This window comes from Sus scrofa, chromosome 4 (assembly GCF_054392235.1).
Source record: "Sus scrofa isolate SSC_HxYL_T2T_F1_AM1 chromosome 4, Sscrofa_HxYL_maternal_Yorkshire_Landrace_v2.0, whole genome shotgun sequence".
Taxonomy (NCBI): Eukaryota; Metazoa; Chordata; class Mammalia; order Artiodactyla; family Suidae; genus Sus; species Sus scrofa.
Window position 1 is genome coordinate 4265446 of NC_139386.1, and position 14575 is coordinate 4280020.

Below are 14575 nucleotides of genomic sequence, written 5' to 3' on the forward strand. Positions count from 1 at the left end.
AGGTTCGATCCCTGGCCTCGCTCAGTGAGTTGAGGATCGGGCATTGCCGTGAGCTGTAGTTGTAGGTCACAGATGTGGCTCGGATCCGACATTGCTGTGGCTGTCACATAGGCCAGCAGCTGCAGCTCTGATTCAGCCCTTCACCTGGGAACTTCCTTACGGTTCGGGTGCATTGGGGAGGCCCCTGCAGTGGTCCAGGGGGGCCTGGGGGCAGGCCAAGGGTGGTGGGTCATGCGTGGCAGCGTGGATTCTAACAGAAGAGCAGAAATGGCCCACGTGACCTGGCTGCCCAGGAGTAGGGGCTGCACCATTTCACCCTGATGATGAAAACTACGTGGCTGTGAAAAAGGACGGGGAGGCTCCCTGCTCGCTGATAAAGGGTGCACCCAACAGACGTCAGGCGCACGTGAAAAAAAAAAAAAGTTTATCAGCAGCTTGTATGGTATAGTTTGCAAAGAAACAAAGGGGGAGAGAGAGAATGTGTCCATGCGTGCGTGCACAAGGGCATGCATGCAGATGGGTGTGCCAAGTTTGTCTAAACATAAAATGCTTCTGGAAAGATTAACCTACATCTGGCAGGATTAGTTGCCTTCAGGGGACGGGGCTGAGTGGCGGCGGGGGCGGGGGGAATAAGGACATTTTTCTCAGGGGAACCCTGCTGTACATTTTGACTTTGGGGCCCTGCATTGCCCCAGTCATCTAAGTGACAGCCCTGGCATCCAAGCGGAAGCTCCCGGGCCCCAGCTTCTTCCCAACCCCACTGCTCCCCTGCAGGCCTCCGGCGGCGGGGGGGGGGTGTCGTTAATCAGGGCTTTTCCACCAGACGGTGTTATTAGCCGGGCTCTGGGCACTGCCTGCCTGTTAATTTTGGTTCTTCTTTTGTGCTCAGGGAAAGAAGGGTGAGGCGGGCCCTCCTGGAACCCCTGGATTGCCGGGGCATCAGGTAACTACTGGCTTTAAATTCTCCTCCACAGCAGCGTGCTGTTTTCTCTGACTAAACAAATGATCGGGTAGCCGTTCTCAGGTTGGTAGTCGGAATCTTGCATGCCACCTCATCAAAGCATTGAGAAGAATGCTTGGTGGGTCATTGTCCCCCCACTGCAGGTGCGGGGAGAAGGACCTTCTCTGGTGCCTGGAGAGATGTAGGTGGATGGGGCAGCACCTCCCCTGCCCCCGTCTTTCAGACTCAGCTCTGGTGTGACTTCTGCTGGCTCCACCCTTTGTCTAGCTCCCCACTCCCAGTTTCACACGTGCTGTCACTGTGGTCTCCTGGGGACCAGCCACCCTCCCCCCACCATGGGCAGGCTTGAGGTCACTGTTTCCACTTCAGAGTTGGGGGGTGAGAGTCCCAGATGCAGAGAGACTCGCTCAGGGGCACTGCCTTCTGGGCAGACATCTCCTACCCTCCCCAGGCTACCTTAGCCCTAACCCCTCTCTCTGTCCCCTTTATCTATAAATGTGACATCACCGTGAGCCCCACCTCAGTATGGGCAGGACAGCCGCCTGGCACTGGTGGGTGTTCAGACTTCCCTTCAGCCTCCCTGGCCTCCCCACCCCCATCAGGGTCAGTGAGTTCCCAGAAGGCAGCCCCAGGAGGGGAGGGGACGCGGTTACCCAGGGGAGGGATCTGGTTCGAATTCCAGCCCTCGCCGCCTCTGTCTGAGGCATCATGGACAAGTTCAGTTTCACTGTTTGTTACAAATTCCAAAAGAGCCATAAAGGGGGCGGGTGATACTGGGGCGCCGGTCCTGCACACACTTCGTACCTCAGTGCAGGAAAAGTGGCTTTGGGAAGCGCAGTCAGCAACGTCCCCTGGGTGGGTGCCTCCCTGGCAACGCCAGAGGACAGTGTGGCCACCGCCCCACGGGTGGAGGGGCAGGCGTCCAGGAACAGGTGGGCACCAAAGCCCACCTTGGTCGAAGCTCAAGAGGAAGCAGCACATGTGGCCCGAGCCCTTGATGAGCCTGCCCACCTGCTGCTGCCACCACCCAGGAGGACAGGATGGCGGCCCCGCCGGTGCTCACTGTGCCTCGGGGACACCATCACCAGGGTCGCATCCCACATCTTCTCCACCAAGGAGCCAGGTGTGAGGGGGCAGAAAGAGGTCCAGGTAGTCTAAGTCCTGGGAGGGCCCCTCAGCCTCTCTCGGGGCCCAGACGAGGGTCCCTTCACTGACCCGAAAATCCAGGGCGACTGGTGCAGCAGAAACGAAGGTTCAGGGTGTTCTGCTCCTCCAGGCAGAGGGCAGAGGGTACACGTGTTCAGGTTCTGCTGTTACCAAGACGCTCTCCTTGGCGCTCATGTGTAATTGTGTCTATACTGTGTAACCTCCTGTGAGAAAAGAAGGCTTATCCCATTTCAAATCTAAAGAAATTGAGCTCGGCGTTTAATTCGCTTTGCTCGTGATGAGAAGAGCCAGCACTGCAGCCTCAGAGAGCGCCAAGCCCCCAGTGGCTGGCATTCTAGAAGAATCTTTGGTGCCTCTTTTTCAAGATGAGAATTTTCACTGGCTGGAATGTTGTAGACTCAACATACACATTCTAGGTGGGTGGCTCCTGCATGCTGCATCAGGCACGGTGGGAATTGGTCTGGTCACCTGTTTCTGTAAAGGTGGCTGCGGTCATCAGGACGGCCGGAATCCTCAGGGTTGGTGGGAACACGGCCAGGGCGGGGCCGGCCCCACGCGGCCCAGTAGGTATTCGGTCCTGGGTGTCTACACCGAAGCCCCCCGAGGGGACAGCCATGACCCCCTGGAGCCCCATCCCTGGAGAGGAGGACTCACAATTACAAGCAATTTGGGAGGAAAGCAAACATTTCCAAGTCGTGCAGGGAGGGCGATTGCCATGCTAATTTATGGAAGTAATTTTCATGCATCTTCACACTCCATCCGGCTTCATAAATCTGCTCCAATTGCAACGAGGTGGTTTTAGGAATAGGTACTTGCTGTTCCGTTATTAATAATGATAATTGGGGCAATCGGTTGTTTATACATCACTGTAATGACGGAGCACGTTGAATAGCTGTTTAGTCACCGTGGTCTTAAGAAGGATCAGATGTTCTGTTAATACTAATTAGCCTTATTGGTTAATTAATAGAGTCATTACTTTGTTGTTCTTTATTGGTAATAATTAAAACAGCTATTTTGGAGTTCCCATCGTGGCGCAGTGGCTAACGAATTTGACTGGGAACCACGAGGTTTTGGGTTCGATCTCTGCCCTTGTTTAGTGGGTTAAGGATCCAGCATTGCCGTGAGCTGTGGTGTAGGTTGCAGACGCGGCTTGGATCCCGTATTGCTGTGTCTCTTGTGTAGGCCGGTGGTTATAGCTCCGATTGGACCCCTAGCCTGGGAACCTCCATATGCCATGGGAGCGGCCCTAGAAAAAACAAACAAAAAAAACCCAGCTATTTTGTTATTAACATTTAGATCTGTTGGCTCATTTGTCACTCTCTTGAATAATTAGGTGTATCGGTGATTTAGATATTTTTATTAATGATAAAAAGAGAAGACGGTGAAAACTCCCAACTGCTGGGCTGGTTTCAGATGCCTTCACTGACCCAAAGATGTGAGGAGGGCCCCCCCTCTTCGTGATGGTTCTGGAGACGGAAGTCAAGTCCATCCCCCAAGCCCGTTTAGGTGCACAAGGCCACCTAGCAATTGACTCCAGGCCACCTTAAACCAAAGGCCTGTTTCATCTCTTTATGTCATCATTACCACTCATAAAGATATCAATAGTCAAATCATTTTAGTTTAAAATAACCTTCTGGGGTGGGGGATAGTTCCCGTTGTGGCTCAGTGAGTTATAAATCCAACTAGTATCCATGAGGATTCGGGTTCGATCCCTGGTCTCGCTCAGGGGGTTAAGGACCTGGCATTGCCTTGAGCTGTGGTGTAGGTCACAGACGTGGCTCGGATCCCATGTTGTTGTTGCTGTGGCTGTGGTGTAGGCCGGCGGCTGCAGCTCCAATTCAACCCCAGCCTGGGAACTTCCATATGCCCCCTCTGGAGTTCTGTTGTGCTACAGCGGGTTAGGGATCCAGTGCTTAATCAGAGCCCTGCGAGGATCCGCACACAAATTTTCCTGCCCTCCTTCCCTAAAGAAAGGAAGTGACGTGTCTTCTTCCAAGAGGCACTTCATGATTCGACAAGTGCAGGTCGAGGGTGTCCTCTGTGCCAGGGCCTGGGCTGGCTGCTGGGTTCAGTATCTTGTGAAGACAGTTGTGAGGCCAGAAAGAACTCACACTGTCAGTCCTAGGAAAGGTTCTTTTTTTTTTTTTTTTTTTTTTTGGCCGCACCCACAGCATAGGCGGATGTTCCCGGACCAGAACCAAACCCGCACCACAGCAGTGACTTGAGCCACAGCAGTGCCAGTGCCAGTTCCTTAACCTGCTGAGCCAACAGGGAGCTCCTGGAAGAAGTTCTTAAAGCATCCATCCCATCCGTCGTGCAGAGTTCCGCAGCCAGGTAGCTGGGATGGTCTGGGCTCCTGCAGAAAGAACAGGAAACGGACTCAGAGGAAGCCCATGTGTGTAACCCACCCTCCTGAGCGTGTCCTCACCAGGGTCCCAGCTTTCTCACCCGCGTCGTTGGGTGGTCTTTGAGCTCAGCAGGCCCTCCGTGTTCTCTCCCTCTGCCCCGACTGGGAGACGGGCCTGTGGAGGCTCAACACGGCCCCGAGGGTGGGGGGGCACCTGCTGACTCAGCCCTCCTCCAACAAATGGCTGCAGGTCGGTTGTACGTGCAGGTCCAGAGCTCATGGCCAGTCACGTGCCTGCTCCTCATTCTCACACTCCCCGTCTGAGTTCAATTCCACGGCATCCTCTGCTTCTCCCTTGCTGCACGGCCCATGGTCTTGCCTGTACTTCCTCGGGGAGGTGGAAGCCAGCAGAGGCGACCCCGTCCACCCCCTGCCTTAGCCTCCCCTCCCCACTCGGCCCTCCTCTGGCTCCACTGGAGGAAGGTCCCTGCTCCACCGGTGAGCCGTCCCTTCCCTTGGGTCTTGGTTTCAGCCTCCGCCCGCCAGGCCTTCCCTCCAGCATGGACCAGCCCCTCTGTAGGGTCCTTCCCCCCAGCACACACAGGCCATCCAGCTCAGAAACAAAACTCACTCCATCGGAATCCCTCCAGCTCCGGCTACTTTCCCTGTTCCTGTTTTAAATTTTATTTTATGGCCACGCCCGTGGCCTGCGGACAGTCTCAGATCGGGGATTGAATCCGCGCCGCAGCTGCAGCCATGCCAGGACCTTTAACCCGCGGTGCGGGGCCAGGGGTAGAACCCTCACCTCCACGGCTGCTGCAGTCAGGTTCTTAACCCAGTGCACCACAGCGGGCGCTCCTCTCTTCTTTTCCCGGCAAAACCTTTCGGAAATCATCTCTGCTCTCAGATCAGGCTCCTTGCCCAACTTTCCACCTCGCCTGAGGCCGCTCGTGTCTGCTTTCCTCTTGACGGGCCACCGAAACCGTGTCTTTCCAGGCCAGCGATGCCTGATCCCTGACAGGGACAGAGGTCAGTTCTCCGGCCTCATCCTGCCCCGCTTCTCAGTTGCTCGCTCTCTTTCTTCCTTGAGGTGCTTCTCTCCCTCGGTTCCCGGCAGCACAGGTGTGGTTTTCCTGCCGCAGTCCAGCTGCCGTGTCTGGCTGTGCTTCGCTGCTCCCCCAGCACGAGGCGTGTTTTGGAAGGAGGGAACCCGAAGGCCCCCACCCCACACCGTCCCTCCCATGACCTCGTGCAGGCGGTTCGGCATCCATCCTTGTGCCCGTGTGTCTGGACCTCCGTCCCATCACAGCCCCTCCCCAGCCCCTGCCTCCTCGGCAGCCCCGCCATCCTGAATCCCTCACACCTCGTCTGGGAAGAGGACTAAGGGTGTGGAGTCTTGGGAGCTCAAGCAGGTTTCTTTTGTGGGAGGCAGGGAGCCGCTTCATGCCTAAAATTCCAAAGACCCCTCGAGTATGTGTAGAACAAAGTAGGAAATTCATAAATCGCCGCAATGTAGCAGTGAAGCATCTAGCTTCATTTGGAAACTTCCCAACGAAGTGGCTCAAATGGCCATTCTTATTGGGGTTTTGTTCACCTTATTTGCAGAAGAAAGAAGGCAAAGCAAGGATACTGATGAAAGTTGGTCAGACTGCTGGGGGGTGGGTCCAGTCTCAACAGCAGTCATTGCCTGTCATTGGTAAGGTCCCAAGGCCACGATTCCGAAGTGTCGCTTGCTGCATCCAGGAAAGCCGATGTCATGGTCAGTGCCTGCGTAGAGCGCTCGAGCCCGGGGTCACCAGCCTTCTTTGGTGCCCTCCCCCGCCCTCACCCATTAGGGGACCTTGCACTGGTACCTACCCAGGCCACTGTCCAGCGCTGCCAGCTCCACGCAGATGTCTCCTCATGAAAGTAGGCACTACCCGCAAAGACTTGCCAGCACTGAATGAGCAACACAATGCCAGGTCCTGGTGCCACCAAAAGTTTGGTTCGATAAATGCTGCCTTTCTCTGCCCTCTGTTGACTCACCAGCGCCCCCAGAGGGAGGAACGGGAGCTGTCCACCGTTGTAGCAACCTTGGCCATTTTTTAGTATTTCTTGCCCTCTAGTGGTGACATGATATTGTTCTCGCTGAAGGCACAGCTCTCTCAGCGGTGTCCCCAGTGGACACCGCTTCAAACATTCCTTGAGCCCCTGCTCTATTTCAGGCCCTGGGCTTGCCGCCGGCCAGACGAGATGCAGGGGGAAGAGGAGGGGCCTCTGCCTTTGAGGGCGCGTGGGTCAGATGAACACACTTACACTGGCCTTCAGCTTGGGGGGGGGCGGTGATTAATTCTGCCTGGGGAATTGCGGAAAGTTTCAGAAAGGTGGAGACATCCGCCCGAGAAGGGAGACACATGGGAGGGCTTTTCTGGAGAGACAGCTGAACAGAGGCGAGAGGTACGTCTCCTAGAGCTTGTGCAGTGGAGAGAGGGGGCTTTAAACAGACCTGTGTATTCATCCCGGTGATTCAGGGCTGAAGATGCTGGGGAACCACTGTTCTAGAAGATACTCATTAATAGATTAACCCACCGTGTGTATTCACAGCATGTGTATATAGTATAGTATATTATGTTATGTTCATTTTCTTTTTTGGTCGCCCCACGGCATATGGAATTCCTGGGCCAGGGATCAGATCCCAGCCATGGTTGCAACCTGTGCCACAGCTGCAATGATGCTGGATCTTCACCTCACTGTGCCAGGCGGGGGATGGAACCTGCATCCCAGCACTCCAGAGACACCACTGATCCCATTGTGCCACAGCAGGAGCTCCACATCTGTTTATTTTAAGTGCTCCAGTATTTTAAATGTATAGCAGAATAGGTAACATAACAGACAGCAATAGACCCGCACAGGTTAACATTTTGCCAATTTATTTCAGATCTTTCCTTTTTGCTTTTGTTCCTTTTTGTTGAAAAAGTAAGGTCTTTGAGATAAAGCTGCATCCCTGTGTCCCTGTCCTCTCCTCTCTCAAAGGACCGTGTGCCCGGGCGGCCACTCCCACACATTCGCGTAACCCAGGCCGTGCTCTCTTTTCAGGGCCCCCCAGGATCACCTGGCGTTCCAGGCCCCCCTGGACCCGGAGGCCCCCCGGTGAGACTGGCTTTGATTTTTCTCTTCCCAGGGCACTTAGAGGGAAATTTCCTGGCTGTGGGAGCTGGGGACACCTTTGTGTAGGGCCACCTGACTGTCTGAGACCAGAGCAACGGCAGCCACTGCTGGGGGCCCTTAAATTGCAAGTGGCACCTGAGGTCCCGGAGCACATCAGTGGCTGCTCTAAAGAAGCGCTTTGGGAGGCACGGGGGTCTGGGGTTGCCCTTTGGGGTCTTTCAGGAGTGGGTGCTTTGGCTCAGAGACCTTCCCCTCCCCCACCTCAGGAGCGTCTGGGAAAGTCGCCTGTGGGCAGAGCATGGGGGGTGGGGACCTGCGGGGGGTGGGGGAGGGGCCCAGCCATCCCACCAGGTGGGAACGAAGGTGACGGCCCGGCTGCAGCCCCGAGGAGCCCTGGGCTGCCCAGCCTTGGAGCTGTGACATCACACATCAGGGCCACCAGATTTCCCCAAGACCTGGGCTCCTGCCCGGAGAGGCGCTGGGAGGGAGGCTCGCGTGCTTGGAAGAGTTCAGACTCACGTTCCCTGTGGTCCCTCTGCAGGGTTTACCTGGAGAGATCGGCTTCCCGGGAAAACCCGGGCACCCCGGGCCGGCGGTGAGTGACCGGAGCCCCGCCCTCTCTCCCCGGCTCTGCGTCGGGCCCACGGGCTGGACGCCAGGGCCCCTTCCCTGTAACCAGGCCTTTCACGTTGGTCTGTTTTTTTCCCTCTTGGCCCAGGGACCACCTGGAAAGGACGGGCTGAATGGACCCCCAGGCCTGCCGGGCCCCAAGGTCGGTGTGAGTTTGGGAATGAAAATACAGATGCCAAAGAGATGCTTGATTGTTGGTGAATAAAAGTACATGGAGCCTGGGCCCTGGGTCACGCTTGGCATCTTGAGGGGCTCGGGAATATTCGGGTTTGCAAGGCCAGCCCCTCACTTCCACTCAGGTAACTGGGGGACCATGTGAGGCCCAGGACTTTAATCTGTTAGGAGCATGTACCTAATTTATCTGCGAGGAGGAAACCCTTTCAGATCCTCTTACACACATAATCAGAGACTTCAACTTCAGATATATTCTGCTGGGGCTCATTACCCCGAGATCATTGAGAAAAGAGGCAGAGGTTAACTGTCGGAAAACTGGGGAGCGAGTTCGCGGTTTACCCACTTCAGATGGACAATTAAAACGCCACGCAGCCAGCATTTTAACGAGTGAACTTCACCCTCTCCTGGCAAAAACATACAGACGTCCAAGGATGTGTGTCAGCAGACCTGGAAAAGCAACGTTTGGATATTCTGGGGAAATGCAGCATCCTTTTCAATGAGCAGGTTTAGAAAACTCCCACTTTTTCATGACAAGATACAGAATACGTATGGATTTAACTTAATTTTCTGGGCAGTTTATGCAAATATTCTCCATCCTGCTGACTTGTTTTCCAAGACACAAGGGCTAAGCAGGTATTTGTAGTCTCGGCGCTTAGGCTGAAGCTTCCTTCCTCTGAACCCGTGGGTAGGAGAACAGCATTTCTCTTCAGTTACGTCCTTATAAATCAAAGGTGGGCGTTCCCGTCGTGGCGCAGTGGTGAACGAATCCGACTAGGAACCATGAGGGTGCGGGTTCCATCCCTGGCCTCCCTCAGTGGGTTAAGGATCCAGGGTTGCCATGAGCTGTGGTGTAGGTCGCAGATGTGGCTCGGATCCCGCGTTGCTGTGGCTGTGGCGTAGGCCGGCAGCTACAGCTCCAGTTGGACCCCTAGCCTGGGAACCTCCATATGCCGCAGGTGCAGCCCTAAAAAAAGGACAAAAAGACAAAAAAATAAAAAAATAAGTCAAAGGTTGAGCCATCGACTCTGGCATCTTGGGGTGGTTTGAGCTGCTGGTTTTGGTCCCCAAGGTCACACAGAACTCGAGTTCGGTACACCTCCGTCCCAGGGGTCTTCCTTCCAGCCTGTGTCTGGTCCCCGGTGTGTCGCCTCCGAGCCCAGCCCCTCCTGCTTACTCTTCGTTGCTTTCCTTGCAGGGAGACCCCGGAGAGAGAGGGGAGGACGGTCTGCCTGGACAGCCTGGCCCGCGGGTAGGGACTCGGCCCCCTTCCCCTCATGCTCCTTACTCTAAACGGCGCCCTTGGGTCTTGTGCAAACCTCGGTGCCAGGGCAGGGCATCTCTGTGGGCTGGGGTCGGGCAGGAAGGACCGTGGTGACACCCTCGCCCCGGGACTGGCAGCAGCAGAGCCTCTGCACCTCGAGGCCAGAGGAGCAAAGGGGCAGGCACGGTCCTGGGACCCAAGGAGACCTGTGGCTCGAGGAGAGAGCACCCGGGGGGAGCAGTGGCCTTGGGAAGAAGTCCCGTCGCTCCCCCCACAGCACCTCACGCCCTCCCGGGTTAAGAACTAGTTCAGGGCAGTGACTGGGTCTTGGCCACCACGGTCCCCTCTCCCAGCCCAGGGTCCAGCATGTGGCAGGCACTCTCAGCAAGGGTTCCCTGGGTGGGTGGGTAACAGACCCGGCCCAGCAAGGACACAGCATGGCCTGGACAGAGCCCAGTGACCTGTGGTGACCCTGCCGCCCCGGGAGGCAGGACTCAGGTCGCCTGGCTGTCAGTGAAGGGCTGATGGGCAGATCCATGGCCCCGAGCTTCCCTGCTGCCTTGCGTTTTCACCAAGTGGTCATCCTTGAGAAAACCAAATGAAAACAGAGCAGAACATGCCCAGATTATCAGCGCCCCCCACATCTCGGGATGCCCGCGGGGCGCAGGGTGGGAGAAGCATCTTCTTGGAAACCCTGCATCTCAGATTCAGCGATGCTGAGACCTGGCCCTCTTGCTCCCAGCAGGGCACAGCGAGCCATCCTGCTACCACTCGCAAGCACAGCAGCCTTTCATTTTTAAGACTCAGCTTTCGCTTTTTAAGAAATATTTATAATGATCCCCAAAGACTGAAATGTAATGACGTGTAACATGCCGTGTTTTGTCCACGCAAATGCTGCCCCAGGGGTTTGTGGGTGACTCTCATGGTCTCATAAACACCCGCCCACCTTCCAGTGCTTGATGGATTGGCTGAAATTCAGTCACGTTCTGAAAATAACTTAAAGTGTCTGCATAGTTTGCTATTATTTTCCATTTTTGACTTCATGGATTTTATGGAGTCACCCAGACCTTAGAGCTGTGTTTCTTCAGATCTGCGAGCTGGCAAATCCTTCTAGGCTGACACTGTATGAATTTCAACACTCCATTCAACAGTCTTCAGAGGCAGTCTATCCCCGTTGAGTTCCCTGTGAACGATTCTGCAGATGAAGGTGCTCCATCAGGAGAAGTTTTAGGGTGACGTTAGAGAGGCCCTCTGGGCCCCTTAGTCTTTTCATCTATATATACATTTATTTTATGGTTGCACCTGCAGCATATGGAAGTTCCTGGGCCAGGGATAGAATCCAGTCAACACCCGATCCTTTAACTCACTGGACCGAGCTAGGGATCGAACCCCAGCCTCGGTAGTGACCTGAGCCACTGCAGAGACATTGCCGGACCCTTAACCTGCTGCTCCACAAGGGAACTCCTACATGTTTTGTATTTATGCTAACCCCTAATGGCTGAAGGATTTAGAGACGTCTATTACTGCAGCTTATGTGTCATTTTTGTATGATTTCCAGTGTAATATGTTTAAAGCATTTCTCTAGAAGGTTCAAAACTGTGAATTATGATACTTGTAGAACATACCTTGTAGCTTCAAAGGAGACCTGGCAGGAGGTCCTGTTCGTTAGTTTATTTTGACATCGTGCCAACTAAAGATGGATCTCTTTGAAGGAGGTTATGGATACGTCTTGGGTGGCAGGTTCTTAAGTCCCCTCAGGGAACCAACTGATTGCAGGGTGAGTCACTGCATTGACCACTTTGGCTCATGTCAAGAGTTCAGAGTGGCGCCCAGCCCTTCATGGGTGGTGCCTTTGGCTTAGGGTTTGGGGGGCACTTCACATGGCCTTCAAAAGGCCTTCTACCCAACCTCAGCCCCCAGCGCCTTTCTCAGCACGTGAGAACCAGTTGCCCCTGCAGAGGTGTTACCGTCCCAGCAGCTTTAAAGTGAGCATTTGTGTAGCAAGCATTTGCACAGTTCTGGTTAGCGCGGTTCTTACTGATTGTGCTTGTAAACACTGGGAGTTGATGGGGGAACTGGAGGGCATCTAGAATGTCTCTGTGCACTGACTCTGGACACCAGCGGCCCTGGTGGCACCAGAGCGGCCAGAAGAAATGCGTGCAAGCTGCTAAAGCATATTTTTAGCTTCTTTGCTTTCTTTCTTTTTCCTTTCTCTCTGCTAAGTGGTGGTGCGCTACAGCCTTCAGTGCCAGCGGCGTCTGGCATCGCTGCAGCGAAAATCCTTATGTGTCATCACACCCATTCATTCGTTCATTCTTTCATGTGCCCGTTTATTTCTCAGAAAACCACATTTCCTTATGGAGATCTACTAAGGGTTTTACTCAGTAGCATCGTGTTAGGAAGAAATTGGCATCGGAGAAGTTAGTATTCCTCGAGACACTAGACATGGCTGTCAAAAGAAAAGAAAAAAAGAAAAGAAAAGAAAAAAAGAAGAAAGAAACGACAGTCTCTCCGCCCCACCCACCACACCTCTCTGCATCAGTGACTTACAGGGACCTGGGAAGCCCAGCAGCCTGATGCTGTGGGATCAGAGGAGAGGCACCTGTGCCCGCCACCCCCCTCAAACGTGTCTGCAGAACGCTAGGCAGGGACCTGATGGCCAAGGACGAAACTTCATCCAAGCTCCTGGAACCAGTGTGTCCCCGCTGGGGGCTGGCTTTCCAGTATAACTTTAGATGTTTAGTGACATTTCATCCCAGACTGGTCTTTATTGTCACCGCTATGGGAGAGGGAAGCGCGCCCTCAGCCGCCAGTGGGCTCCTCCTGTTTCCCCAGAGAGCCTGAACCACAGCCGCGGCTGGCCCGACAGGCTCATCAGACCTCTTCTCCATCATGGAACCGGCCCGGGGCCTGGGTTTCCTTGAAGGGCAGCAAATCTCAGACCGGGGTGGCCCTGGGAGTCCTGATTTCAGTTCCTTCTCATCGTTTTGCACTGCGAGCATCTCGATTCAGGAAGAATGGATTCCACCGGAATAAACTTTGTCAGGGCAGTTCCAGAAGCTGTGTCATTTTCAAAAAAGTATTTTTTATTTAAAAAAAAATTTTTTGGCCACTTCAGACAGGCCAGGGTTCAGATCCAAGCCGCAGCTGTAGCAATGCAGGCGCCTTAACCCACTGCGCTGGGCCAGGGATCAAACCTGCATCCCTGCATTCCAGAGAGGGCACCAACCCCTTCGAGCCACAGCGGGACTTCCAGAAGCTGTGTCTTTGGAGGGCAGCAAAAAACCGTGTGGGGGAGTGTGGAAGCCGGGCTCCGGGAACGCTCAACACTGTTGCTGAAGCCTGTGGCGCTTGTGCTGCTTGCTCAGAATCAGGGGTTGCGGCTGACAGGTGCTGCGTGTCAGCGACGGCGTAATAAGCGGAGAGTAACGAGGTGTCTGCTGTTCTGTCTGCAGGGTGACGGTGGCGAGCAGGGCCTGGCGGGCCGGCCTGGAGAGAAGGTCTGTGGGTCTGATCCCTCAGGGCGTCCTGCTCCCTCCGCCTTGTCTTTCGTGTCCCCTGGGCCCCCGCGCCAGTCACGTCACGCCTTCACTCACCCACCCCATGACTGTTAGCGTGGCCTGCACCGGTTTCTGGGTTGTTCCTGGTGTCGCCACCATGGACCAAGAGCAATTGCATGGGTGCAGCGGGTGGTGCCACGCAGGTGAGGGTGGGCAGGCCTGGGATTGTCCTCAGACCCGGGGGATCTCAGGACAGGTGACCAGGAGGTGACCCTGGCTGGTCCACGGGATGAGGAGGCGAAACAAGGGTTCCCAGAGGGGTAGCAGAGTCAGCAGGCGCTTGGGGGCGCCCCAGTGCCCCCACGCTCGAGATCTCCCCTCTCCACTATTTCACTTTCCGTGTTACCCCCTCTCAGCCCGGGGGCTCCGGGGGGCTGGGCAGCAGATGTGGCTGCTCATCCTGAGAGCCCACTGAGTGGGGGCTACGTTCTTTCCACAGGGGGAGGCAGGGCTCCCCGGCGCTCTGGGATCCCCAGGTGTGAGGGGAGAGAAGGGAGCACGGGTAAGTGGCCTGTGCCCTGGAGGGCAGTCTTGGACCCTTGGGGGCTGGGTGGCCACCGGGCTGGGGTTGGGGCGTATTCCCCATCTTTGCGGAAGAGAAGAGGAAGGCGGTCAGGCTGGCCTGGTCCAGGAGCTGGAACAGAAGGACAGAGGCGGAGGGATGGCTCTGAAAAGGGTGGGCCATCTTCGGATGCAATTTACAGGCACAGGGTGAGCGGTGTCGTCTGCCAGGTGCCAGGTGGAGAACTGGGTGCTTTGCGTGTCGCTGGAGGGACATCCCTTGAACTTGGTCTTCACCTGCACGAGGCGGCCCCTCCACTCAAATGAGCCCTGATGTTTCCCACTTGCCTTTCTTTGCAGGGAGAGCGAGGGGAGCTGGGGCTCCCGGGACTGAAAGGGGACCGAGGAGAAAAGGTAGGAGCTCTCTGGCATCGTGGCCGTCGGCTCCAGGAGCTGCCAAGCCTCCCTTTGTCGGTTCTGTGTGTTGCCTTCAGGGAGAGCACCCTGGAGTCGAAGCGGTGGCCGGGGTTCCAGTTTCGGTTCTGTCCCATGTGTGGTTTGGAGCATCCCGTCTCACCTCCCCGGGCTTCACTTGCTGGCCTGAAGTAGTTCTGCTCACACGGGCTGGTATCCAGGAGCCCTTAGACTCCAAAGTCCATGGGTACTCAGTCTCTCTCTCTCTCTCTCTCTCTCTTTTTTTTTTTTTTTTTTTTTTTTTTTTTTTTTTTTTTTTTTTACTTTTTGGGGCCGCACCCACAGCATATGGAAGTTCCCGGGCTAGGGGTCGAATTGGAGCTGCAGCTGTGGGCCTGCACCACAGCCACAGC

General features: G+C 55.3%; 1 protein-coding gene across 1 annotated transcript in view; it reads left to right on the forward strand.

The window, feature by feature from the left end:
• COL22A1 (collagen type XXII alpha 1 chain) overlaps positions 1 to 14575 on the forward strand; it is a 244538-nt gene that overhangs the window by 124129 nt on the left and 105834 nt on the right. The window contains exons 23-30 of the mRNA XM_021088863.2: positions 890 to 943; positions 7551 to 7604; positions 8164 to 8217; positions 8341 to 8394; positions 9622 to 9675; positions 13143 to 13187; positions 13687 to 13749; positions 14109 to 14162. Of these exons, the coding sequence (XP_020944522.1) occupies positions 890 to 943; positions 7551 to 7604; positions 8164 to 8217; positions 8341 to 8394; positions 9622 to 9675; positions 13143 to 13187; positions 13687 to 13749; positions 14109 to 14162 (432 nt within the window). The remainder of the gene's footprint in view (positions 1 to 889; positions 944 to 7550; positions 7605 to 8163; positions 8218 to 8340; positions 8395 to 9621; positions 9676 to 13142; positions 13188 to 13686; positions 13750 to 14108; positions 14163 to 14575) is intronic.